General features: G+C 49.7%; 3 protein-coding genes across 3 annotated transcripts; 2 read left to right on the top strand and 1 right to left on the bottom strand.

Annotated features, from left to right (window-relative positions):
• The first annotated feature begins 24 nt into the window (after nt 1-24).
• On the top strand, nt 25-1,699 carry CSUI_000989 (uncharacterized protein). Its single transcript, XM_068061195.1, has 3 exons — nt 25-574; nt 876-935; nt 1,125-1,699. The coding sequence occupies exons 1-3, from the start codon at nt 428-430 to the stop codon at nt 1,359-1,361; spliced, it is 444 nt and encodes a 147-aa protein (XP_067926826.1). The 5' UTR covers nt 25-427; the 3' UTR covers nt 1,362-1,699.
• A 566-nt stretch (nt 1,700-2,265) lies between these two features.
• On the bottom strand, nt 2,266-3,910 carry CSUI_000988 (uncharacterized protein; the record flags this gene model as incomplete). Its single annotated transcript, XM_068061194.1, has 3 exons — nt 3,700-3,910; nt 2,948-3,300; nt 2,266-2,500 (listed from the first exon to the last, which is right to left on the bottom strand). The coding sequence occupies exons 1-3, from the start codon at nt 3,835-3,837 to the stop codon at nt 2,266-2,268; spliced, it is 726 nt and encodes a 241-aa protein (XP_067926825.1). The 5' UTR covers nt 3,838-3,910.
• Nucleotides 3,911-6,286: 2,376 nt separating this feature from the next.
• CSUI_000987 (uncharacterized protein) lies at nt 6,287-27,896 on the top strand (the record flags this gene model as incomplete). The annotated part of the gene is made up of 4 exons (XM_068061193.1): nt 6,287-7,735; nt 8,295-17,963; nt 17,987-22,689; nt 22,930-27,896. Coding segments are annotated over exons 1-4 (19,362 nt in total), but the record flags the coding sequence as incomplete, so codon positions are not given.
• Nucleotides 27,897-27,978: the final 82 nt, after the last annotated feature.

Below are 27,978 nucleotides of genomic sequence, written 5' to 3'. Positions count from 1 at the left end.
AGTCGGAAACGTAGAGGACACTGCGGCACAGCACTGCAGCTTCAGGTCCTCAGCCAGAATCGTGCTGACGCTTTAACACGGCAACCGCATGCCCGGGCAGGCATCCAGCTATTGCATGCGCGTGGATCGACGCGCATGCGCACTCCTTGTAGGGCCACAGAGAGCATCGATCATAGCACTTCGATTCACCCGGTAGATTCTAGGCACGTGAGGTCTCCTGCGTTCAATCGGGCATTCTTGAATTTACACCACGAGGGTTCACCGGCGTAGCGTCAGTCCGACTGGCGTGTGTCTCAGTTACCGTTTTGGCCCCACAGATCGAACGTATCAGTTGGCCGCTTGTACTTTGCGGGCTGGCGCTTCTTTCCATTTGGGAGTGCCCTGCCCAGCTTCTGAAGTCGGCACATCTGCTTGTCTGTTTCCCACCATGGGCAAGGCGAAGAAAAACCGAAAGAACCGGGCGGGCCGGGTCGCACCGTACGGGGACGCAGATGACGAGATGGTACCAGAGTTAGCGCCGACTGCGGCAGAAGCTGTCGGGGGCTCGGCTTGTCTAGACTCAACACGACAGAAGGTATGTTTCGAACTGAGTGTTGGAGCCTCTACTTCCGGCTCAAAGACATGCCTTGCTGCAGTCGATTACCGACATGCTTGGACCGCGCACCCCACATTCCCGACATCATATTTGGTCGCAGTAGTTGCGCGTCGTTGTAGAGATGTCTTATATGTGGACTCCCTGTGAACCATGTGGGACACAACAGCTCGTCCAATGAAATGTTTGTAAGCTGACCTTTCAGAGGGAATAAGCCTCGTAGCCTGGGGCCTCTCTGGGGGTTTGACCCGAAGCCGTGGCTCGTTTCCTTCTTGTTATACAGGTGGGATCCGGCGGTGACGACGGGCTGGACGAAGCATCCGGGACTCGGCATATACACAAGGTAAGCTACCTGCAGATACTGCGGGCAGTGTCCTATGCCTGAATAACACAACAGTGGACTTCTCGGAGGCGTCGGGTCTCCAAGTGTAGTGAAGGTTGCGTACTGGACCACTGGGAACGCGAAACATGGAAGGAAGTGAAAAAGCGCACCCTGCATCGCCCCTCGTGTGGTATGTGTCGATTGCCGCAGCGCCAGGCGGCGGAGTGGCGTAAAATGAAGTCCGAAGTCGCGCAGTTGAAGAAGCAGCGTCAAAAGCTGAGGAAAAAAGTAGTCGCTGAAAAGGAGGAGCGCAAGAAACTGGGGAAACTTATCAAGTTGAAAATCTCAACGCTACGGAGGCAGCACGATCAAGAGCTTCAAGCACTTGGCCTTGGCAAATCTGTGCACGACGTAATTCCTGAAGAAACAATGCAGGTGGACGACTGACTCTAAAGCTGCTCGAAACAAACGGCGTTCCAGTCTTCGTCTTGGCTAGCTGGCACTGATACACCCTGTTTTCACTGGGGAGGACTGAGCTTTTGACCAACTATTTCAACTGCTTTTCTCGGTCCGATTTTTCTCAAGGAAAGACGCTCTACAGCGTACCCCTCTAGACGCGCTCCCTGCAATGCGGCTCTACTGCGTGTCGCCGATCGGTTGTCTAAATAGCAATAGCCTGTACTGTGTACACAAGGTCCCCGTCGTCATCTAGACTTGCAAGCTGGTCGTGGCGTGTCCGATTTAGCCGGTGCTAGCTAACAACCGCCGCGCTTCGTCACTCTAGTCGCGACGCTGTGTCCCAGAGGTGGCCGGCGCCGTAGCTCGAGGTGCACTCTGCAGTGCCTGCAGCGAGTCAAACAGCTCAGCGGGACTCAGTGAAGGGAGCTATCTGCCGAAGATGTGGTACGACGGTTCTGTCCTCTCAAACATCAGGGCAGTCTGTTAAGAGGAACATCGGGATCTCTGCGCGTCTGGGGCGCGGCTATGCGGACTAAACGACGCAGCTATTAGATCGGGTTTTCCCTCCAGGCACGAGGCTGGAGGGGATTTTCCCAATCGTCTGTTCGGCAACAGGCCGTGACAACGCGCCGTCATCCCACCCGGCCACGAACATCAGGTACAGCGAACCTACTCCCGGAGTCAGGCGGGAAGAAAGTTGAGTGTATGCAGCCTAGGCTGTCCAGTAGTGGACTTCGTCATAGCCAACGTGGCCAAAATGGTGCATCCGCTTGACACACGAAACGTATCACGTCACCACGAACGCAGATTCGGAAGCGTGCTTCTGACGCGAACACCGGCGCGCAGAAACAGCTGACTACTGTGCGTGACACCAGCAGGTACACAAAGAGACTCAGCAATCAACTGAGTAGGTTGTCGGTAGCAGCTTGGACACGAGGAGCGGGAGCGCGATCAAATGAACGAGCATGACGAAGAACGAAGGCGGCCCCATCAGGGCACTGTAAAATGCGTAACAATAATCCCAATCTTCCCCTCCGTCAAGGTGACCCGAGCACAGCTTCGCAACTCTCCAAAGATGCGCGGCCCACGACAGCATAATCGACAAGAACACACCGCCGGCGACGAGACTGCGACAGAGAGAAAGCAAAGCAGTGGACGGAGCTGAACTTTCAATAGTAGTGTGTCAAGATCTGTTACGTTCGCCACGGTCGAAGGCAAAAGGTATGTAGGAGGCTTAGACTGTCGAATACAACAGTGCGCTCCGGCGTTAAACTAAGTTCAAGACGCTCGCAGTAGCCAATATGGAGACACAAGACAGGAGATAGCCGCTGCTACTACTCTACCCGTCCCTCAATCGCGTACTGGCGACAGTCTGCCTCGACCAAAAAGCATGAAAGTTAAACACCTGACACACTGCGAAACAGCAGCTCTCCGCCACCGTGATGGCATGTAACTGCCAGGCACCGAGAGTGGTGGCTTGAAAATACGAACCTGACTCCATGGCACCCAGTTTCTGCTTGCGACTGGGACACCCTAGGACCGACAATCTCCGCTGAAAGAGAGCTGGAGCTTACCGGTGCAATTTGACAAATCTTGTTATTCTCGACGTTTCACTCTCAGCATCCTCCGTCTCCCAGTCTGGCTTGTCGATGCAGACGGGTGATACAGGTGCGGCATCGGCTGCAAACTCCCTGGCGATTACCACCCCAATAAGGAGAATGAAATTTGCAATGCAAGCAATTTCAAGAGCGGTTTCCCAACTAGACTGAGTCGCATCGTCTGGTATACCCTCGCTGAGGGCCAGTTCCTGCTTCAGCACCGCCAGGCAACGGCGATTCACAGGTGCTGCGGATACGTCAACAATCGGTGCAGGATTGCGAAGAAGAGGAGCCAGCGACGCGGGCTGTGAATGTGGCTCTCCCAGAAGCTGCAGCATAGCCAAAACAGAAACTTGCGACCAACCTTATGGCATTCATCGCAGGCGGAGACACTCAGCTCCTTGCACTGCAGAGCCCGTACGGCCGGGTACGAGACGGGTGTATCATTGCCGCGGCTGTGCCAAGCGCCGTGCGAATTGGAGAGGCACCAATGTCATCTGCCGTCTTCTTGAAACACTTACTCTAAGTCGTGTTCACCCCTCACGCGGGGCACAGAATTTCTCCACGATCCAAAATTCTCAACCGTATGGAGTCCCACCCCCAAACAACTGGCCTATATACTGAAGGAGGTACGTCTGAGTCCTGCATACGCGAGTGTGTCAGAAGTGCTGGATATACAGCACGGGCTTTTACACAGCATGAAAACAGGGATCCCTGTGCCCGCTTACCTGCATTCCCATATAGATCACCGCGTACAGCCCGAAGAGCGACAGCAACGAGTCAAAAGCGTACAGGGACGCTCCAGCCCAGGCACTCATCTGGTTGAGGTGCCATCGCGAGAGGCGAGCAGAAGGCGACGTCAACATCTTGAGGGGAACCTGACTTCTGCGGTGCGAGTGTGCTGCACTAGGTTCCACGCACACGATGCGCGGGACGCCACTGAGAAGCGGCAGTCAGGACGACGACTCAGTCCCCGGCCCGAGCGTAGTGGCGGAGAGGGCCTATGCTAAGATGGGTCCCCAAAGAAGAAGACTTTTGCGCGCTGGACCTCTTCCAGCGCCTCAACTATCCAAGAGCGCTACAGGATGCAGTTGCTGCAGGCAAAAAGTCGGCGAAGCAGTGTGCCTTCCAGCGCCGGACGTGATCATCGAAGCCACAAGGACAGAGAACATCTCAAAGACACATGGAAGGTGCGTGATTACACTCGGCTCTGATTAGATGATGTTTAACGAAAAGTTAAGGAAAGAGCTTTCCTTGATAGCATCTGACTATTTTGCACAACAGGCGATCTGGCACCTTGCCTCCGCGGCTAGCCGGCCTGACCGCGTGGCGTCGCGTAGAGCGGTCCGGTTTTCATTACAGCTGGCCAGGGATCTATGGTGAGACCCCAAATCCATCCTCGATGATCACAAGAAAGAACATCCACAGGGCACGTGCCACCATGCTGGCATCGTTTAGTTCCTTTTCTGGCAGAAGGCGTGCCAGAATCTGTTGCGAAGCACATCATAAAGCAGCGCGCTCTAGCGCATGTGTGCATCCCTGTTTTGGTTTATGGACTGTTTCGCCAGCACCAAGTGGAGTCAGGTAGACGAACCTGGTTGCTCTCACGGCTGCCAGCTTTCTCGTAGTATGGAAGTGCCACAACCGCGCAGATATACCCAGAAAAGACCAGCAAAATCAATTTGTCACCCTGGCCCCGCGGCCTCTGCGAGGGCCACGTGATGAAAAAGTGGACAGATACGAAGGGTTGCGATCTCCATACCGCCACATGGTTCTTTGTCAGCAAGAAGGCCTTCCGACTTCTCCAGTCTCCTGACAGCAACACGCCTCTCCAGCAGCTCATCACATTCGGGAGAGGGTTAATTCCGGTGGTACTCGACGTAGAGAACGCTAAGCAGAGTTGATGTGAGCCTTTTTGCTCCAGTCCTGCATCTGTGTCGGGCGTGTATAGACTCTGCTATGGAAGTAGAGCTGCACTGATGTGTGCAAGCTGCAGTGTTCGGACCTCACAGAAGCACCGCTATCTTCTGATGGACGCCATAACGTCTGGTCCAATCGACCGGCGAAAGTTACTGTGGGAAGGTACCGCGTCCCACATCGATCGAGAGTGTCAGCAGTAACGTGCTTTCAGGGTTAGACGCTGATCGCTCCTTCTATGACGGCTGGTTGTAGACAAGATACTGCCGATCGTATCAGCTGGCGGAAGTTACAGTGAAAGGGAAGTGCCCCGGCACCCCGCATCCACCAGGCTCGTCAGCAGTCTGGTCTCTCGTGTGATTGCCGATCGCCCGGTTCCTGGCTGCCTGATGCCGGCGGAGCTACAATACTTCGGCCGATGAGAGAGACTTCACGTGAGTCACCTTTGGACCGGGAAGACTGGCTTGGCTTCAGCGCCGTTAGTAAAAGCGTCACTCTACTCTTGTGGTGGCGGAAGCAACACCCTGCGTTAAGACCTTGCATTTTCAGTCTCTGCAGAAGCCCCGGTAAGATGGACAGTGCGCCCGACACCAACAAGCCAGGTGCCTACTGGATCGTTTCTTGTGTTCGCAGCTTCAGAGCATACAGTAGATTGATTCCTCTGTCGAAAAAAACAAGAATATATCGGACTTCGTTTGGGAGAGAGGATACTCTTGTAGCCTTTCACGTGGAGCAAACTACTGCTTCTTTGGTCCTCTCATTCAAATTGAGCGACGACGCCTGAGAGTGCCTATAAAAAGCATACCCCTCGGCGCGATGACCATCGGACCTGAGCTTATTAAGGCGGGTTTTGCCACAGGTAGGAGACTTTTCTTGGAACGCAACGTAGATACATCTTATGTTGTCGGTCTTCCGGATACGGGGCGAATTCGGAGAGGGCTAGCGGAGTAGGGGGGCTCCCTGACTGGAGCGATGTGCGCGTTGATCGTTCGTCTTATTCCAGTTCCACTTGCTACCTTGAGAGAACTGGTATGCAACTTCAAGACTGCTATGGAAGTTTCCGAGTGCTGTCATCTCCTTGTCTCCATAATTCTTTCGTAACGACCCCCTAGACCACAGTTGGAATGCTAGTGGGCTACGCGGCAAAGAACCAGCGTTTGCGCGAAGTGGTTGTTGCTTTCACCGGGGGCGGGGCAGGTGAAGCGAATGGCATCGCTAAAATGCAGTCTTTTTCTCCCATCCGTGACCGCATGGTTGTGGCGGGCGTAGCCGTTCTGGCGTCGTGTCTCCTTGTTTGTTTTCTTACACTGAAGCTCATATGTCTAGCACGTTACAAACAATATTGTAACCTTCAGAGCTCGGTCTGAGAGGCTCGTCCCCCCCCCCCTCACCACACCAGTGACTGTTACCAGAGCTCGTGTGCCGAAGCGCTGGGGCTGTGTAGTTCTTGCATCTTGGATGTGTTGAGATCCTCGACATTTTTTTCTTGTCTGTGAGACCTCGTTTGTATCACTGTACCATTTGTGGTTGGCCTTTCGAGAACAAGCTGCGAAAAAATGCCATAGAGCGTGCGAGGTAGGACCCGCCCATACCGTTTTAGCTTCCACATCGTCTGGGACGCCGACAAGGGGAATTTCTTCTTCTCGTTCGCCCCCGGTAGCCTGTTCTCTCCACTTCGTCTTTTTTCACTTCGATAAGAGCGACGGCTCTTCCCCGGAGTCCACTGTGTTGCGTCTTTCCCAGGTCACTTCGACTACGTGCCCGTGGTTCCATCTCCCTCCAGTTCACCTTGTCGGGCGCGCTCTGCGATCATCGCCAATTTGCTTGTGAAAAGCCTTTTTTGCCTTTGCTCACTCGTTCCCGGCAGTCCATTCCGCATGCTTTATTTTCGTGCGGTAGCGCGCGCACGCTGGAGGAGCCGGGATGAATTCTTCACGCTCACGCCTGTGACCAAGCCCACTTTGTCCAGTGGGTCGTAGGGCTGTTGTTACACGATCTGAATGGTTTCCGGCACACGTGACAAGCGTTCAACGAGGATATGTTTAAATTCATAAGGGCGTTCTTCACAGCGTGCATGTGTCAGTTGCAGTGGACCGATGATTCGCACTAGCTTTTTTTGTTTCTCTCAGCCAACTTGTTGGTTAGGAGGCATAAGAAAGAGGACGAGTTCCTTTCCGGACCGAGCATACCAGGCAGCTGTTCTCGTCACATTCCTACTACAGCAGGGTGACAGAGGTCTTCTCGGCCCTCATCTAGGGATAGTTTCCGGTTGAAGTGCTGCCGTACAGTTGTTCGTCACTCAGTCCGTCTTCGATCTTTGTCCCTCTGTCATTGGGTGGCGCAGGTATTGCGCCCTTCCGGCTTTCCGTAGATCCCGTACCCCTTTCGTTTCGGAACTATCACCGCTTCGCCTTTCTCCTGGGAGAATTTCAGCACTCCCCTTTTTCTTCACAAGTGAATCTCTCTCCTACCTTCCCTTCGATCCGTCTAATATCTCCCTCGGGTTGGCGGACAGCCGTCTCTCTCTCAATAGCTCTAAGAGAGCATGCACTAAGTGCAAGTAACGTCCCGTCTTGCTACGCAGAATTAAAGAACAGGGGCCGCAGTTTTTTGTCCTTTGCAGCGCAGATTCCTTGCAAAACAAAACCCGGTTAAGCTAGAGAAGCACGAACAGTTATGGTCAAGTAAACGCCTTGATGCTCTCGAAGAGTTACATTACTGTTTGTGGGTGTCGGTTTCGCATAGAAGGGAAGTCATCTAAGCTTGTTCCGGTTTCGGGGGAAGCTAGCAAGCCCTTTCGGTCCGTAGTCTCTTGTGAGTCCGCATGCCATCATCGCGGCCATCCCAGTAAGCCCTTCCTTTTATGTGTGTTTAGCTTTTGTTTTCTTTCGTTGGGGAGTGTTACTCTAGTAGTAGAGGAGATGTCACGGTGTGTTCTGCTGAGAAAGACCGACGACCGTTACACTGTGCCCGTATGTCACATGTATCCCTACATTGATGCGTGGGTCTTCCTCCTCTACATACTCTTCTTACTGCTCCGCCTGCTCCCCCCCCCTTCGTCTTCATCATCATTCTCCCAGCTAACCAGACACTTTGTACGAAATGCAGATATAGAATTGTAGAGGTTCAGTTTTTAGAGCTGAGAATCGGTGTCCGTACATGTACGACAGAGCATGAAGTATCCCTTCCCCGTGTTTAGAGGATGGTCCGACAGCCTCATCAAAAGAGCTCAGTCAAGACCCTGCTACATTTCTCTTTTGTTCCAGATCACCGCGATCCATAGTCGTAGTAACAGTAGGCTTGGCTGAAGGGAGATAGCTAGCTAGCTAGCCTAATAGCTGATGTCGCAACCAGGGGGGCCTTCTTTCTCCTCTTCTTTCTCTTCGTCCCCTCTTGTGGCGAGCAGCCCACCGTTGGATGTTCTTTCTCTTCCTCCGTTGATTCAGCAGAGGTCCTCATATCGCAAAGCGAAAGGCTTTAGAGTGACCCCCAGCGCAGTAGCAGCTGTATATGCCGGCTCATGTTGTCGTGCATTGCAAGCTGTTACCTGGCGGGTTTCTGTTTCAGATCTTGTTTTTCATCATTCTAGTCGAGAAAGATTCGTCTTTCGAGGGGAAGAAGGACATGGCAGGCCGATCTCGAACACTCCCTGGGTGGAGGAGGGAGGAGAGCCGTTCTTATCATCGCACGGAAACGACCAGACGACGTCTCTTTCTAATAAGACATTCGCAAGCGCTGCTGATATTGGCATTACCCCGGACGGGGGGGGCGACTTCGAAAAATGCTTGAGAGATTCTTCATCCGGACAACATGAAGGAAGCAGTCGGCGGTCCTTAGTGTCTCCTCGTAACCACAAGGGAGAGAAAGCGGCGACCGTCTCCCCACCGAGCCGCACGGTGCATTCTTCTACCGTTGTTTCTTTACGTGCAGGTGAAGCTTGTCCGTCTTCGTATTCTTTTCATCCGGCAGACTGCAATGATGAGGAAGAAGCGTGCTGTAAGAAGCAGGCTTCTTCTCCGGGGAAGTTCCCGTGTCTCTCCCCTAGTAAAGTGAAACTGACGGAGACTCATATTGAGGGGTGTGAAGGTCTTCCGCGTGTATTATCCCCCGTTACCGGGAAGAGACATGTGCACGACCGAAGGACTATCTACAGCTGTAGAGAAGGGGATGGGGGATGCATAGCATCAGACGATCTACCAGACTCAGTATCACGTCATCAGAAGAACAAGACACGGTGTCTACCTTCCTGCGGTCAATCACAATATGATCACTTTGATCAATATCGTCATGATATCTTCTCTGGTAGACAGGAGGCGGCAGATCAAGGTGAAAGACATGATAAGGGCGAGACTAGTCTCCCTTCTGTTATAGGACCGGTTACACTTGGTGCTGAGCCTCGTATCTGCCTGACTCGGCCTCAGCAGTTTCTTGTTCCTAGTGGCAGTTTCAATAAGATTCGTAAACTTCTTTCTTTCAGATGTCACTGTACTCTTGGAGACACCTCTTCGAAGGACGTGAGTGCGTCAAGGCAACATGAACCTCGAGAGAACGGAAAGGAACAGGGGGACGAACACTCTTCAAGAGTTCAAGAAGAAGCAGGCCGGGCCTCTACAGCTGGGAGGGCAGAAGGGAGAGAGTATCCTTGTCTATCTGGAGAAGAGCAATCTGTTGATCGTGATGATGGTGTTAAGACCACTAATGTGGGGGGGAAGGCAGAGACAGGAGAAAGAGAAGTAGAAGATCAGGGTGAGGATGATCATGATGAAGGAAAGAAGAAAAAGACATGTTTGATAGTAGACTCAAAGTCTTCAAGAAACGGTTTTCTGACCAGTCCGCAGCGTCGAGATATCGGGGGGGTTGCTGGTGTTGATGACGCGGTAACAGAGGCTTCATGCTGTTCTTGTTCTGAAGCTTTCTCTCGTCTAGAGGAAGGTGTACGTACACTTCAAACATCAGGATTACCCTCTCAACTTCTCTTCTTGAGGTTTAAACCTCGTCGAAGAACATCCTCGCGATGTCCTCGACGGCCGTCTCCCCCTAAGGCTTACGGAGAAATTTCTACGACACCGGAACATGTTAAAAGAGTTTCGGCTCATGATCATGGTGGCGGTGGCGATGATGAGATACACATCTCTTCTGTCTCGAACGAAATGCATGCCCCGGGAGTAGGGGGAGAAAGAGAAGGAGAGGAAACCTACGAATCAATAGTCAAATCATGTCCTCGAGGGACGCTTGACGATGTAGATCAACATTCTATACCCGTCACTGCCCACCATCCCCTTTGTTCTTCACAACGTCTTCCATCATCCACAGCACCTGTCGAATCATCCTCTCATTCTTCTTCTGCAAGAATCGAGGGATCTGATCCTCGTGAAGTTGCGCACGGTTCTTCCAAGCTCATTAGCCTTGAAGCTTTCTTAGGGTGTCTTGCTAGAGAAGACAACTCTTCCTTGTGCTCTTCCCCTGAGAGTTTAGCAGCAAGGACAACCTCACAGGGGGATAGTAGAAAACTTGCAGAGAAAGGGAAGAAGTTACCTGAGACATCCACTCCGAATCACATGCGTGGATCTGAAGGAGGAAGTACAACAAACAGGTGTGAAGGGAGTAGCTGCTGCTCCCCTTTTCCTGGGGTGGATTCTTCACAACTCCCCGGTGGGATTTGTCATAATAAGGGGAGATCGCCCCCATGCCGATCCAGTGTCGAGGATGTTTCGTCGACTGCGACAAAGACATCGTCGTCTTATGACGGCTCATCCCCTGAAGAAGAAGAGGACGCTTCTCGAGACTGTAAGAGAGAGGCTGACTCCTGTAATGGCAATAGCAGCAGGAGTACGGGGGGGGAAGGCTCTTCGAACATCTGTCAAAAGGTGAGCAAGATGAATGCGGGAAGGAGGGCTGTTATATGTCAGGGAGAGGATAAAGATGTCCCTAGATCAGGTCGCCGGAGCGATGGGTCGATTCTTTCTCTTCTTGCGCAAAGCTCTGCGGCAGCTGATGAGGTACAGAATGTGCAGACATTCTTTATAGATCCTCATGAAGCTCGACGTATGATTCGCCATTACACCATACAATTCCATCGTGAGCACATCTCCATGAAGAGTCCGAATTCAAAGAAGCAGAAAAAGAAGAAGATACGAAGAGGTTCTCAGCCAGATCTTCAAGACATGTTGTCCTTGCATCGGGGGGGAGAAGAAGAACAAGAAGGCAACGCTGCTGGTCACAATGGGCAAGTGGTAGAAGAAGAAGAGAAAGAGGGGAGTAAAGGATGGCTAGATGATGATATCCGAGAAGGACGAGCAACCTCGAGAAAGAGTTCAAAGAAGCATTGCTGTTGGGTTCCTTTAAGTTCTTGCGGAGGTGTTTTCGCTCGCCTCACTGCGGTAGAGAGCAGAGAAGGCTATACAGAGGGAGGAAAAGAGACAGGTCGAGATCAGGAACAGGTGTACGGGGGATCGGAGAGACAAGTCAATGAAAGCTCATGTAGTGATGAAGAACAGGAGAATACCAAAGAGAAGAAGAAAGAACTGAAGGGGAAGAATCATCGGGAAACTTCTTCATCCAAGAGTTCGTCTCTTGGCTGTTGTAGCTACGATGATATGTCTCCTACTGCCTCTCTCTTCTCGTCTTCGAAGGTTGTTTCAAGACAAGACATCTCTCCGAAAGCGGAGAGACGAACAACGCCTTCTAGGTGTTCTTCATCTCATACACACAGAAACCCATGCTGTGGCATACCAGGTGTCTGTACACCTCAGCATCATACTCCTTCTTCTTCTTCTTCCTCTTCGGCTTCTTCTTTTGAGACAGAAGAGAATGAAGAGAAAGAAGGTGCGTTTACAGCAGGAAGAAAAGAACAAGCAGGTGAGACACATTCACAAGAAGAAGGAGACATCAGCGGGGCAGATGACGGGGGGGAGACATGCGCTTTGCCGTTGTGTACTTCCGAACAAGCTCAGCTGTCTGCTCTTCCTCCTGAGGAGTTCAAGAGGAATGCGAGGATAGATGTTATGATTGATGAGCTTCTCTTTTGTATTGTTCTAATACGTATAGTCGACTTGAAATTGACTCCCTCTCCATCTCTTCTTGCTTTAGATCTGTTTTCTGTGAAAGGACCTCTCACTCATCGTACTACACCAGGTATGGTCGACGTCTCAGCCACTCCCCCTACCTCTTCTTCAGCTATAGGAAGTGATGAACTGACAGTCGCCAGGGGAAAGAGAGAAGAACTTCTATCAGGTCAGTCTTTCTCTTCCTCTGCTTCGGCTAAATCAAGTGATGCATTGGAAGGGTCTCGGTCTATAGAAGATGTTGAAGAAGACAAGAGACAAAGAGAAGGAGGAGTAGGTGGAGAGGAAAACAAGCTCTTGTCAGAAAGGAAGTCTCACTGTCATCCCTGTCGCCATGGTCAAGAAGATGATGAGATTTTCTCACCCTCTTCTTCTTCTTATCATTATCCTCCCCCCCTCCGTCAAGCTATCCTAGGCAGACTCGTTGACACTTCGAACGGCAAAGGGATAAGACAGATCTGGACAGGAGATAAAACAATGGGTCTCTTTCGTTGTCAATCCGTAACGGATAATCTCATGCTTCCCCTCGCTCCTACCTCTTCATCTGTCTATAGTGACCTCTGTGATAACTCTAGACAGTCTAGCGGGAAGACAGGAAGGATTTCTTCGTCTCTTGCCAAGGAGCAAACGCATGCACATCCAGGTAAAGACGACGAAGACTTGAAGTCGACTCCACCATCTTCATATATGGCGTCTTCATCTGTAGCTTCTCCTGCCGTGACAGAGCATATCATAGAGATAGGCAAAGGAAGAGAAAAAGGAAGAGGGGGAGATCAAGTCAAAGACATCAAGAATGCACTTCTTCAACACAACAATCCAAGCTATGGAGCAGGGTGGAGGTCGCCGCTTTCCTTTCGTCCCAACTTGAACCTCTACCTCGGTGCTGCTGTGTTTCCCCTATCTTACTTTTCTTCTTTTCTTCTTCAGAAAGCAGAGCCGAAAGAAGGGAGAAATGCCTCCTCTCCTGGTCCAGGAGTCTCTTCTTCTTCTTCTTCGTCTTTTTCTCCTCCTGTTTTCGTCTTAATTGATTCTTCTTCTTCTTCTTCTTCATCCTTTTCTTCGTCAAAATCAGAGCCCTCGGGGCCGTGCTTGTCCTCCCGAAAGACCCAAGAGAATCGTAAGTTCAAGGACGGAGAAGCAATGCATGAGAAGAGAAGAAGTCATACTAACGATGATGATGATGAGAACCGAGTAGGAAGTAAACCTGTCAATCACACCACTATAGCAGCCGTGGGCGGGGATGAAGAAGTCAAAGGAGGGAAGGACCGGGACAGAAGAAGATCTTCAGATGAAAAAGAGCGTGTGATTCGGCTTCGATCCCCATCAGAAATAAGAGGGGGTGCAGATGATGATAGTGTTGATGGTGATACTCTCAAGGAAGATAAAGGATTAGTAGTAGTACATAGAGGGCGAGGGGAAGAAGAACAAGAAGAAGAGAAAGACAAAGAAGAAGTCTTGGGAAAGGGGGTGGGGGTGTGCTGTCCCCTCTCGTATCATGAAGATCATGGTGATCGGAAGACAGGCTTATTAGAGGAGAAAGAATCTCTTTCATTTTCCCGGAGGAGTGAGGGTACGTACACGATGATAAGAGATGCGAAACAAGAGAGGACCAACTCCTGCTTCGAAGAAGAGAAGGACAAACAAAGAATGAGAGATGATTCGTCTTCTGGTAAGAGAGAAGGCTCTCTACACAGAAAGCATGAGGCATCTCAGATACACTGTTCCTCAGTGGAGAAGAAAAGTGTTTGCTATCCTTTCAAGGGAGAAAAAGAGACTAGGAAAAACATAAAGACGAAGATTGCAGAACGAAGCACAAGTTGTTCGTATAGTCAAAATCGTGTCTCGGGATCTTCATCATCATCGTCAGCTGATAAAGGCATGTCTCTTGTATCACACTCTTTGACAAGAGACATAGAACGTTATGCAGGCAATGAGAGCGACCACCACCCTAATACCTCTTCTTGTTGTTCTTCTTCTTCTTTTGTCGCCTCTTTTTCGTCACCTACTCAACAAGAAGAGGAAGTCAAGCCTGTTAAGTTACCTCCTCTTCGTTCTCATTCTTTCGCTAAATACTCACCCTGTCTACGGTGTCTAGACACGTGTGGGGGAGGCGGGTCTGGAGATGGGAGGCGAGAAGGATATCATCATCACCATTACGTTAGAGATCATTCTTTCTTAGTTGGAGATTCCGAGGAGAGAGACGAAGAGGAAAAGGAGAAAGCTCTCAATCCTTCTGTCGTTCTCCCTCTTATACCACCTCTGTATAAGACCTATAGAACAGAAGACGAGAAGAGAAGAGAAAGAAGAAGTCGTAGTAGTAATAGTCGTGAAGAGCGAGTATCTCCTGTGAGGACTCCTCCAGCACATGTCAAGAGAAGGGATAGCTGTGGGGGAGATGAGGGAGAAGAGAGACAAGAAGACAGGAAAGAAAGTCGAGATGTCCATGATCAAGATGAAGAAGAAGTTGGAAATGCGAATGCCGACGCGAAGAAGACGACGTGTAAGAGTCGTGGTCTACATCATCATTCTTCACTTTTCAATCAGTTAATAGTTGATTCTCATCTTCTTCCTCCTCCGTCTTTTCTTCCTTTTCCCTCTGGTTCTCATTCTTTCGGTCACCCCCATAAGTTCCATCCTCATCCTCATCTAAGTCAAAGACTTCATCCCCCATCTGTACCTACACCTGATTTTGTACCTGTGCCAACATCTTATTCCCCTCCGCCACTTCTGCCTCAACAACTTCCTCTCCCTATCTCTTCTTTCCCTCTATCCTCATCATCATCATCAACGTCTTTCTGCTATCCGTCTCCTTCCTCGTCGTCTGAATGTTGTCCTCTTCATTCTTCTTCTCCTCCTCCTCCTTGTTCTGTTGAGTCTACTTCTTCTTCGTCGTTATCCTCATCAGTACCAGCGGAGGTTCAGACAAAGGTAACTTCACGTTGCGTCTTAGTCCTCCATTCTGATGTGGTTTCTTCGTCTTCTCTGTCCTTGCCCGTTCCCCCAGCAGACAGTCTAACTACTAGAACGACAACTCTCAATACTCCTCACTCATTGTCACGTAGAGATACTTCAATACCTTCCTCCTCTTCTTCTTGTTCCTGTTGTTGTTCCTCTTCTTCTATTCCTCCTCCCCCTCCTACTCCTTCTTTTCCTTCTCCTCCCCCTTCATGTTGTTCGTATTCGTCGCTCTCTCAAGTTCTTCCGCTTCTCTCTTGTCCTTCTCCAGTTGTCGCAGCTGAGCCTCCCGACGAAGCTTTTGAAGATGACGTTATTGTCGAGGCACAACACACTCATAGGAGTCGACGAAGAGGATCATTTTTCTCGTCTTCTTCTTTTTCTTCTTCCTCCTCCTCGTCATCACTTGTAGAGGATGTCGATGGCGTCTCAGCGTCTTATACAGGGATAACAGATGAAGCAGTTTGTGTAGGCTGTGAAGGAGAAGGCCTCGTTCATAGTCGTCGTAGAAGAAGTTCCTGTGAAAGAAAAGATAGTCAGAGCGGGGCGATGGTTAATAGAAGAGAAGATGTTCGTTATCAGAGTGTTGAGAAAGAGAATGGTGAAGAAGGTCAGAGAGATAGGCCGGGGCGGGGGGAGACCCCGCGGATGCCTCATCATCAAGAAAGCGACGATAATCCCATACCTCCTCATAGATGTACAGGTGTCCATACACCTCCTGATATATCTTCTTCCCAGAAAGAAGAAGAGAAGAAGCCTGTATTGAAGGTCAGATCTCCCTTATTGAGAGATTCTTCTGTATCATCTCTTCGCCATGATTTAAGTAGTGAGCATGCTTCACATTCTCATGCTATCACGACTACCGTAGGGATGGTGCCTTCGTCTCTCACCTATGATGGTGAAGATGAGGAAAGATTTTCTTCTTCTTCTTCTTTAGAGAAGAACAAGAACAATGTTCTCTTAGGATCAGAAGATCCAGAAGAGGGACACGGCGGATCAAACGAGGAAGGAAAGATTAGGGGGTTGATGATGGATCATATTCATGACGAAGTGGGAGGTACGACCCCCCCGCATGCTGTCGTTATCCACGAAGAAGATGAAGACAGAAGCATTCCACTGAAGAAGAAAGAAGCACCTCAGCATCATTCACAACAGAAGAAGACAAAGAAAGACATAGATGAAAGAAAGGAAATGAACACATCTTCGAATTCCTTACAAGCACAAGAGAAAGAAGATAGAGAAAGTCACCAAGCCCACATGCAGTTAAGCGAAGAAGGTGTCGTTTCTACGTCTCAGTATAGTCAGGAGACAAACGCGGTAGATTTGAAGAAGACTCTTCTTATCAATTCCCCTGGCTCTCCTGCTTTTGAAGAGAGACTGGCGACGACGATGAAAGATAAGAAGAGCAGCAAGGGTTCTACTCTTGAAGAAGAGGTAGAATCTCACGGGGCGATTCCTCCTGTTGCCACCGAACGTCTTGGGGTTGCTGAAGAGACACCCGAAGAGAAAGAAGAAGACAGAGGAGTCGACAAGAGTCTCAGAGATAGAGAGGAGAAGAAGATGATGCTCTTAGATAAGACAGAGGCAAATAAGAAGACTCTCCCTAGGAGGGGCACTTCTTCAAAATCACCGGAGAATTTCTCCCGACAAAGCCAAAGTACCGGGAGAAAAGAGGCTGGTCACCAGCAGACGATTTCTTCTTCTTCTTCTTCTCTTTTACTATCTCAACCGTTTCCGTCAAGTAGTGTATCCGTCTCTCCTCGTAGTGAGGCAATTCTTGTAGGAGAAGGGGGAGGTGGGGCGAGTCATCATAGGGAAGGTCGCGGGGTTTTGACCGAGACTCTCCCTACTGCCCCCGGAGGAGGAGGCCGAGAAGCTGGACGCCGACGACAAGGAGGAGAAAGAGAAGGAGAAGGAGAGAGAGGGATAGGGGAGAAAGCTACAGAGATGATGATTCGGCGGGCATACGGCGAATGGCAGGAGAGGCAGCTATTCTATTGGAGATATTTGTTAATACATGAAGGCCATCGTATGAATCCTCACATGTGGAGGGGGGGGGAAGAGGAAGGAGGACAAGGGGCTTCATCCTCACAATCTTCTGCCTCTTCTTATTCTCATCCTAGCCCTTCGCCTTCTTCTTCTTCTTCTTATAATCTTCTGTTGTCTTCTTCAGGTTGTAATCCTGCATGGGGTGTATCTCCCCCTCCTCCATCTTCAGGAGCTTTACCGTTATCTTCTTCTCCTCAGTATTACTACTATTCCGCTCCTACTCAGTCATCTTCATCACCCCAGACACCATCGACATTTACCTCTGGCGCAGGTGTTGTTCTTCCTCAAAATTTTCTCCACATATCTCCTCTTCCCTTTTTAGGAGGAGAAGGAGGAGAAGGAGGTGCGGCTCTCCAGGAAGGTGGTGATCGGGTAGCAGCGCTTTCTTCGACCTGCATAGCCCCCCAGGGGAGTCTCCTCGATCCATCGTCTCAGCAGTTGGCTGTTCGAGATTCCATGAATACATTCCCCCACCCTTCTTCGCCACCATCTCTCACTTCAAAATCTTCTCCAGCATCAAATCTTTCTTCTGTCCATCCTCTCTCATCTTCATTTTCGTCTACGGTGAATAGAGAGGCCCTAGGAGAAGGAAATAAAAGAGAAGGGGGAGAGAAGTCTATCTACCATCATCATCATGTTCTTGATCATACTCCGACTCTTCCTAATCATCCTCAGACAGACACAAGCCATGATACTACCTCTACTACGGTGGCTATTCCTCTTGTTCCATCTCCCCGTAATCCTCCTCCTCCTCCTCCTCCTCTCCAGACAAGTCTTAGTCAGGTATCCTCTTTACCTTCATCGGAGTCGGTGTCTCGTCCTCCTGATCAAGAACATTCTCACACACAGGATCCTGTTGAGAGACAATCTTCTTCTTCATCTACGAGTTCGACTTTGAATCATTCCGGTCTTATTCCTCCTCCTGCTTCTGTCCCAACTCCAGCACCTGCTGCATTTTCGGGTGTATGGACACCTGCTCCTCCTTGTTCTCCTCCTCCTTCTTCGTCGTTTCTTTCCACGGCATCTCCAGCTCCCCCCCCCCTGATCCAGCTCTCATGAATGCTTTAGCCTGGCAGCATCAGCAGCTTCTCTTGAGGCAACATTTACAGCGCGCTTATCTTTATCCTCCTCCTTCTTCTTCGTCTTCTCATCAGCGCTCTAATCATCTTCATCCAGGTGCAGGAGCCGTTTTGTCTCCTGGGTATGTCTCACCTACTTTCTTTCATCCCCCGGGAGGAAGCAGTCATACTACATCTCTTCCTCCTGTAGCTTCATATGTGGCAACAACGGGTTCTTCTTCTTCATCGTCTCCTTCTTCCTCCCCGGTACCTTTCTCTTTTTTAACACCAGTAGGAGGTGACTATACCCATAGTCATCCACGTAGCCCCCCCACCTCGGAGCAGTTCAATGGAGGAGGAAGAGAGACAGTGGCTCCAACAGCCTCTTCTCAGTCTCTTCTTCTTTCTCCTCATAGCCCTTCCTCATCTTCTTCAACGACTTCTTTTTCTGCTGTTCCAAACCATCCACGGGGGGATACCAGTAGTTGTAGTAATAGTCATAGTGATCCTGTGCATCAGCATCCACAGCACCATCGTCACAGTACTGGTAGGAGTCATGACACCTCAACTACGACTACCCCTATAAGGCGAAAGACGGCGGGAGTTGAACAACAGCAACAAGGCCAAGGGCACCATCCATCGATCGCTCTCGTGTCTTCCCAGGCAAATGCCACCAACTGTATAGACACAGGGAGAGGAGGAGGTGAAGAAAACCATTCGAATGAAGGTACAGGTCTTTCTACTCATCCTTGTTATCTCCCTTCTTCTTTGTCTGTTCCGAAAACGCCTGCACCTCCCATCAGCCATTCAAACTATTTCCAAGACAACAATAATAGTCATACCCGTCCTGAAGTGTCCCAGTTAGATACATCCGTCTTTCTAGGTCTGCCTTCCTCTTCCCCCCCCCCTCATCATTATCACCCTTCTGCTCCTTCTGCGTCCAAACCCTCAAGACCCACGCACGGCTATCAGCTTCCCAAGGGTCCTTCAATGTCTACGCCTCCGTCAGGGACACTGGGAGCAGGCGGGAACGGTTTTCCCCCTGCTCCTCATCATCATCATTCTGGTGAAGGAGGAGAACCGTATTCACTGATAATCCAGACTCTCAATCTAGCGTCTGCTTCTTCTCCTCCTCCTCTTCTCTCGAACAGTTGTTCTTCTTCTTATCACCTGGAGCTTCATCATCATCTTCAACAAGAACAAAAGAAACAGCCCCTGCAGAATCCAGGAGGGAAAAAGATTGACAGTCCTAGTCCTACCACTCATAACCTTACTACTAGCCAAAGTCGGGCTGCAAGACGAGCAGCTCGAGTAGCTGCAGTTCGAGAGGCCGGACGTCGTCCACCGCCAGCCCCCCCCGTAGCTAGTCAAACCCACAACCTGTCTCTATCAGTCCCTTCTTCGGTCTCACCTCCGATGAATTCAGAAGGGATGAAACGTAGAAGCGAGAGTGGTGGGAGTGGTAGGAGTAGAAATACACCGCCAGATGACGAGATTGGTTGCAGTCCTCGTATGAGTAAGAGTCTTACTCACTGCATGCAGAAGAAGAATGGGCACGTGAGTAACGAGATGACAGAGATGATGATATCTCAGGACGTGGAAGAAGAGGAAGATACAACAACAGCAAGGAAGCATGCTGAGGGAGGAGGAGATGAGAAGGATCCAAAGACTTGCCACGAGAGAAGAAAGATCATAACGGACCAAGATGGTGATAAAACAACTCGAGGGAAGAAGGAGAAGGGAAAAGGTACGAAGGGAGATCAAGTGTTGGGGTGTACAGACAGCAGAAATGCCACACTGTTACTGCCAATTGAAGAGCCAACAGGTAGTAGGAGTCCTTCTTCAGGTCACGACAGTCGTCATTTGGAGGGAGCTAGGAGAGATTTCGAGAGTAGGCAACGCCTTGTGGAGAATGGAGATGAAAGGAGTGAAGGAGAGGGAAAGAATGCACAGAGAACTCGATCGAATGGTGATAGGGATGGAGAGAGGACACGTTGTCATCTTGCTAATCGAGAGAGGAAAACACATGAACGTGTTAAAGAAGGACCAGTGGTCGTCGTTAAGAAAAGTAGCGAGTTACGATCTACGAAGGATAGTCAACTCAAGAGACCCCAGACAAGCACCCCATCACAGCAGATGAATGGTCTTGACAATGGTCCAGATACCTACAGTCATGAGCCTATGTATAACTCGATAGAGAATTCCAGTGTACATACACCTCAGTGTGCTTCTAAGGAGAGTGATCATGACGACGGTAATATAGACAAGTGTCACAGCAACAAGAAGAGCTCAAGGAGTAATAGTAGCAGCGGTAGAACTTGTGATGATATGATAGACGACAGGTTAACTCGTGGGAGGGTCCGCGTTAATGAAGGGGGAGAGGGTGAAGAGCGTTGTAGGCAGATCGATAAAGAAGAAGAAAAAAAGACAGCTAACATGTCGGCTTGTCAGCCACCAGGTGCTGCCTCGGCTTTTCCGTCGTCATCCTCATCAGGAGAAAATCCACCAGGAGGTGAAGAGAATGGTAGGTGCCAAGGAGACAGGGGGAATCTTCTTTCTTCTTCAGATCAGATGGAGGAGACATCGTTTACTTGTCGGTCTTCAGGTGGAGAGCTTCGTCAACAGGAAATTTGTAAGACGAAGATAGGAATGGTTTCTCTCTCGGCTACTGGAGACAAGGCAAGTTTCTCCTGTCCTTCGTCTTCTCCCCCTGATCCACGTACAGTTGGGACGTCTACAGATGACGACAGTTGTCAAGATCATTCTACCCCAGGTGTACATACAGTTGAAAATTCTCAAAAGGTTTCTTCCTTGGGTCCTTCTCCCGCTGATTCTTCATCTCTGGGAAATAGTCCTCATAACCTTCACCACAGTCATCGTGATACCAGTAAGACAAGGACCGACGAATTATCGTCTCCCTCGGATGTATGTGACACGGTCTCTCCATCCGAAGCTTCTCTATCTTCTTCAAGGAAAGAGGACAGGGAAGAACCTCCTTCATCCCCCCCCACCCATTCTTCTCCTGTCATTTCTTCTTCTTCTATTCCGTCTTCTTCTCCTAATACGTCAGCATACCTTTATATGACATCTCCCTACATTCGCCAACTCTCAGGCCTTCTCTATTCTTCGTTGCCTTCTTCAGCTCAAGTTACAACGACTACGCCTACTCCTCAGGCAAATCTCTCTTCGACAACAGAGGCAAGACAAGGAGAAGGAGAAGCGAATTTTCTTCAAGAAGACACTTCAAATCATCACCTCCCCGGGAGTACGGATGGGAGGACTCCTAGTAGTAGTAGTAACGGCGCCCATGTTCTTCCCTCTAGCCCTCCACCTCTTGTCACTGGTCTTAAAGAGGATATCTATCTAGGAGAAAGAGATTTCACTTCTTCTTCGTCAACTTTACTTTCTTCTTCCTCTTCTTTTCTTCGTCATTTGACTGGTATGGCTTTCTTAGGTCAACAAGCTGCAGGGGGCGTCCCGATATCTTCTTCTCACCATCTCTATAGGATAAATCAGACTCCTCCTGCCTCTTCTTCTTCTTCTCTTGCAGACATGCGTTCGGCTCTTCTTCTTTCTTCTTCATCGACAGGTGTCAATAATAGTCTTGTAAGAGGCGGTGAAGGAGGTGCCTTCTTCTTCCCGTCCTCTTCCTCGTCGTCCCAGCCTATCTTTCTTGATGGAGGGGGAGGAGGCCATAGGTTCGACCAGGCTCTAGCCCCCCGTCACGGTAGCCATGGTGATAGTAATAGTAGTCACCAGCACTATGTCAACCCCCCTCGTATGACCCCCCCTGCAGGGGCAGCACCCCTACATCAGCATCAACAGCAGCAGATTCAAGCCTACTATCTTCGACAGTATTTGGCTCAACAGATGCTCTTTGCCACGCAGTTTCCTTATTTCTATCGTCAAGCATCTTCATCTTCTTCATCTTCCGCAGTAGGAAGTAGTGGTCGTGTCTTACTACACCAGCCACTCGCATACTATCGGTGTATGTTCCCGTCTATGAACACTGGATTCCATATGACAGGGGGCTGGGCTTCTTATCCTCATGGATCGAGTATGGCCACTGGAGATCTCTCAAGAGGTATATACACTCCACCATCCTCCTCACCATCACCAGATCTCTCTCCTTCTCCTCCCTGCGATTTAACAAGCGCTAATACGACGAACAGTCAGATGCTATTTTTGAGGTCGCCTCTTCCTTCCTCGTCTTTCTCCTCTTGTACACCTCCGAGTCAGTATAGGATCCCCCCATCTCTTACCTCACCATCCAACCCTAATGGGGGGGGTGTCTCTTCCTCCTCATCGTTATCTTCGTCTACAAATAGAAACTGCACTCTCATTGGGGAAGATGGAGGCTCAGGAGGAGAAGGGCTTGTGACAGCTCGTAGCGCTACCACTTCTAACACGGGGACAGCTAGCCACATGTCTACCTCTTTCAAAAAAGGACTAGCGGCGGCCGCAGGAGACACAGGTGAAGTTGCAGGAGGACAAGGGGTGTCACTGGAGGTCTCGATGAGTTCAGCCGTTCAAGCAAACTATAGAGGAAAGGCACAGGGAGAAGAAGGAAGAGAAGAAAAGAATCTCGTGTCTTCCTCGTTAGGGTCGTCAGTGTCGTCGTCATCACTAGCAGCGCCATCGCTCTCCGGATGTGTCTATTCTTCTTCTACCTCAGGTACGATATGACGAGGGAGTGCTTCTTGCCACCGGCGAGTGGAGATACACCAGGAGATTTTAGTTATCATCATGAGAATTGCATGCAGCACCGTGTAGCTAACATGGAGGGAGCAGGGAAGAGATATCCAAGGGATGATAGCTCTTATACATCCGAGGTCAAAGGAGGAGTGTCTATCTACTCCTCTCTCAGAAAGTTCATCTGTGCTTGCCTTGATGATACCTTCTTTGTCTCCTGCAGGGGGAGCTGCAAAAGCATCGCCGCCGCTGTCTTCTGTCCTTCCAGACGGTTCATCTCAGTCTCCTCCATTCACTTCTCGTATATCTCCTGATAGAGGAGGAGATGTCTTAGGGGAGACTCCGTGCCCTATGATAGGAGAGAGATTAGGGTTAGCAACGGCGTCTTCTTCATCGGCCTCTTCTGCTCCTTCGGCTCCTCCTCCTGTTATCTTAACTGTTAAGAAGAGTCATACCTCTCACCTTCAGCCAAATGAAGCCGAGGGACAGCATCTGCCTTCTCGTTCTTCCTTTAGTGAAAAGGGCAGCCATCAAGATAGACATGGTTCTCTATCTTCATCATCATCTCCTATCTGTATGTATCAAACCAACGCCCCTACGTCGACGACTTCTTCCTCGTCGCCTTCCCCTCCTCCTGTACCTGTTAATAGTCCATCTTTACCTCATCCTTCTACGCCGGCGTCATTCACTAGCAGGGCAGATGGTGGTGTGGAACGGCAGCATTCTTCTATAGACTCATATAGTGATGCTCGCCCCACTTATGAAGACATGAAGAATGACCAAACAGATAAGAGATTCAGCGGGTTTCTCCATGGTGAAAAGGAGGGTCATGACAGGAGGGTGTACGAAAGAAGAAATAGAGAGAAGATACACTCCCATACCATCCCTTCTTCTTCACCTTCAGTTCAGGTGGCTAGTGTAGAAGATACAAGTCAGTCTTACACTCAACCAGACCCTCATCGGGAGCATATCATAGGACAGCTTGCTCCTCCTCCTCCTCCTCCTTCGCCTTCTCCTCTTTCTCACCGAGCACACAATAGCGATTCTTCAACAAGCATACACCAGCAGCCTTCTTGTCCTTTCGTATCAATACCTAGTCATATAACAGAAGAAGAGGATGAAGAGGCTTCTGAAGATCATTTCTCTTCTCTTCCTTCTTCTCCCTGTCATGCATTCCCATGCTCTTCTACTTTTGCATCTTCAAACGCGGGGCCGGGGCATGAAAACACTTCCTCCTTTGAGAATGCATCTAGGAGGAAAGAGAAGAAGAATGAAAAGGGTTCCACGGTTACTACTCCTTCTTCGCCACCAGATATGTTCTCTTCCAAAGATCGTCATCCTCATACAAAATCTTATTCTCATGTGGAAGAAACTTCTTCTCTTCCTCCTGCTTCTGCTGAAGAGACGGGAATGTGCGTTTCTCTTGAGAATCACAGTCAAAGAGAATCTCCTAGTGGTCTTCCTAGTAAGACCAGCGCAAGAGCTTCTGTGAAGGAATGTAAGGAAGAGATGGGAATGGATGTGGTTGAGGATGAAAGACCAGAAACGAGTAGTGCAAGAGAAGGGGGGGGACAAGGAGAGATGACTTCTTCTTCTTCTACGGGTGTTACGGCTCATCCTCATGCTTCACGTCATGGTATATGGATAGGAGATGGTCGTCATGGGAGTGATAAGAGTTTAGATACGCCTTCATCTTCTTCCTCTTCTGTCGATCGTTATCAGAAACCTGTCTCTTCGTCGTCTTCTTTCTATCTTGCGTCCTCTTGTCATGATGTACATTCTCAACTGAGTCAAGAAGGGATAGGATATGGCTGTTCTTCTTCTTCTTCTTCCTCTTCTTCTTCTTCTTCCTCTTCTCCTGTTTATCATCGTCAAGATCCATTTCCGAACGCTTTTTCTCCTCAAGACATTCTCCTGCCCCCTCAAGACTACTATCTGCACCCTCATCTTCATCATAGCCTTCCTGCGTGTCCAGCCATCTCTAGTCCAAGTGCTCCAGCGACGTCTCTTCGAAAGAATACGGATGAGACTTGCTGCTTTATCAACTACGGTCTAGGGCCTCACCCTCCTTCAACGTCTTCACTACACCCTTCAGGGGGGGGAAGGCGACGACGGCGACGTTCAAGTCCTGGGCATACCGGGATTCTCTCAGCAGCATCCTCTTGTTTCTCTTCATCTTCTTATCAGAATCATAATGAACTTGTATCGTCTTATTCTCCTTCTTCTTCTTATCATCATCACCATGCATATCATGATCTCTCACAACAGACTCCTGCTCATCTACACAATGGCGGGGCTCTACCTCTCTTCTCTCCTGTGAATCCTAGCCATTCTTTGTCAAAGCTTGCTCCGGGGGGAGGAGACAAAGCAGAAAGAGAAAGGGGGGGAAGAAGAAAGAGAGGCGGAGGACAAGGAGGAGGGGGAGCGGGGGCCCCCCACTATGCTCATAGTCATCACCCCAATGCAACTAATACGATCAGCATTGGGAACAGTAGCAGTCATACGAAGAAGAGAGGAGGGGGAGGGGGCGAAGGGAGAAGAGGAGTAGAGGAGATGAATTCGAGTAGTAGTAGTATTAGTAGCTATAGGACCGAAGAACAACGGCATGACGATGAAGACCGTCGACTACAGCCTTGGCAGCAAGAGGAGGAGGAGGAAGAGGAGGAGGAGCACCAGGAGGGGGAGGAGAAGGAGTTGAGTAAGAAGAATAGGAATGGGGCCAATGCAATGATGCTGTTGGCGGCCCCGCATGGGCAGTCCCAAGGGAAGTTTCTCTTGGGGAGAGGAAGAAGAGGAATGGCAACTTCCACCAAGGAAGAAGAAGAAATGGATTTTCCTCCTCTTACAGCAGCTACATTCATGATCCCTCAGAATTCTAGCCGTAGTAGTCGATCTAGTCATAAGACGCGCCATGTCAACCGCAACCGCCCGCTCACTTGTCCTTCTACGACTCCAGTAACTCATCATAGACAAAGAAATGATGAGGATGATAATGAGGAAGAGGAAGAGGATAGAAGAGAAGGGCGAGATGTGTCGTTAAGCCAAGGAGGAGACGTCTCTTCGAGAACACACAAAGACGGTTCATGCACCAGACTTGAAGACGAAGAAGAAGACCAACATTTCCGTTCTTGTCATAGTCATACGACTCTCTCAAAGAATAGAACAAGAAACGCGGGAGAAGGAGAAGGAAGGAGAGGAGAAGTTGAAGAAGAAAGATCTTTTTCTTCTTTCTTCTCAGCCAAGAAGCATTCTCTTCCCGAGAGACATGATCGAGAGACGGCTGCTTCGGCTGGTCGTGGGGCTGGGGGGGTCTCTCCTCTTTCATCATCATCTCAAGTTGTTCAAGCGCCAAAGCAAGAAGCACAGCAAGAACGACCCCTGTCTCCTTCTTCTGTCGTTTTCGAAGAGGGAAGGCTTCTTTCTTCTCATCAGTCGTCTCAGAAAGGAGATCTTGGAGATCGTCGTCTCTCCTATCATGATGAGGCTGATAGAGGAGAACAGAGTCGGGGTCTTCATTGTCGTAGCCATGCACCATGCTCTTCGTCAGCGTCGCTGTCATATGTGTATGAAGCAGGGGGAGAGAATGAAATGAGGAGGAGAGAGTTGATAGAGATGGGGGATGTAGGAAGAGGAGAGACGACGGCAAGAAGAACAACTTCTTCATTTGGCACGTGCGAGAAGAAGCACAAAAGACATGAAGAGGAAGAGGAAATCTACTCCTCTTGTGATGGACTTAACGACGAAGATATGAAGAAGAATGAAGGGGAAGAGAGAGAGAAGGCGAAAGGCCATACGTTACCTCATGAAAAGGAAGAGAAAGATAGATTCGTAGGAAGAAGCACAAGTCGTCGAGAAGGAGACCGAGAAGAAGACCGAGATGAAGGTCTACGTGAAGGAAGAACAAGAATGGAGGTGGAGCAAGAGAGATCGAGGGGGAGGAGAGCAGGAGAAGGGGATGACAGTGAATGCTGTCCAAGAGAAAGAAGTCCGAGTTCCTCTTCCTCTTCTTCTTCTTCATTTTCATCTTGTGGAGAACATCATGATCGGACTAGCCATGCTGGAGGCGATGAGACAACAGCTTCATCTTTCGCGCTTTCGCATCCAAGGAGGAGCTCTCGTACAGAGAAAGAATTAGGTAGAAAGAACCCCGAGGAAGGCAGAGAAAGAAGAGAAGAGGATCTTCTCCATAGACAACAACAGCAAAGAGAAGTGGCACCACAGCAGGGGGCCCCCAGATGCCGACGTCATTCAGATCTGACTGCTTCTACACCACTCTCCTCTTCTTCTTCTTCGTTATCTCCCTTAGCTTCTACACAGGATGGGGGAGGGACGTTTTGCATGCCATCATCGCAGACAGGGAAGCCGGTATCGTCACTCTCTTCATCTCCTCGTCATACGAGCTCTCATACAGCTGGGACTCTTCAGCTCCCTCTTCCCCGTTCGGATGTGGAAGGAAGAAAAGGAGAGTCTTCGTCACGTAGTGATACCTTCCTGGGTGATCAGACGGGAGGATATACTGGTAGCCATAAGAATAGAAGGACGTCTCTCATGAAGAAGCTATCACATCTCCCCTCTGTAGAATATCCTGAAGAAGGTAAGCATGGTGTCTCCGCAGAAATGCCATCTCATACAACAGGTGAAATCTCTTCTTCTTTCTCTTGTCAAGGAGCATCGACCGTTCTCTCTTCTCCCCGTGCTTTCTTGAGGAGTATGGAGGGAAAGGAAGGCCTCGTCGTCCATGCGGATGCCCATCCGAAGAAGAAGATGAAGGATAGACAAATCGGTGGTGGAGGAGGAGGAGATGAAGAAGATGAGAAGAAGACGATGGAGAAGAGTCAAGATGGTGACTCTAAGAAGGAGTCGCTGTCTCAAGATCACTTGACCTCCTTAGCCTCGGAGAAAAAGAAGAAGGGGAAAGAAATGAAAGAAGAAAGAGAAGAGACTTTCAACCATAACACATGCGCTTGCTGCTGTGCTTGTAGTAAACATCATCATAATGAAAAGAATAAGGAAGGAGAAGAAGAAGATCATAGTCATCGTCACTTTTCATCGCTTTGTTCTTCTCCATCCTCATCTATCAAGAGAGATCAAGACAACAGGGCAAGAGTCATGGACCTGTCACCAGGGCTACCTGCCTCTTCTGGACTGAAACACCTCTCCTCCGCACTCCCCCACGGGGAGGTTCTCTTGGTATCCGAGGAAGATGAAGAAGCAAGCGAAGGCCTTCTTGATCATCTTGACCTAGGGAAGAAAAAAGAAAAAGAAGAAGACG

The sequence above is a fragment of the Cystoisospora suis genome, assembly GCF_002600585.1.
Source record: "Cystoisospora suis strain Wien I chromosome Unknown contig_391, whole genome shotgun sequence".
In the NCBI taxonomy this organism is placed as follows: Eukaryota; Apicomplexa; class Conoidasida; order Eucoccidiorida; family Sarcocystidae; genus Cystoisospora; species Cystoisospora suis.
This window is presented reverse-complemented; position numbering and strand designations above follow the sequence as displayed.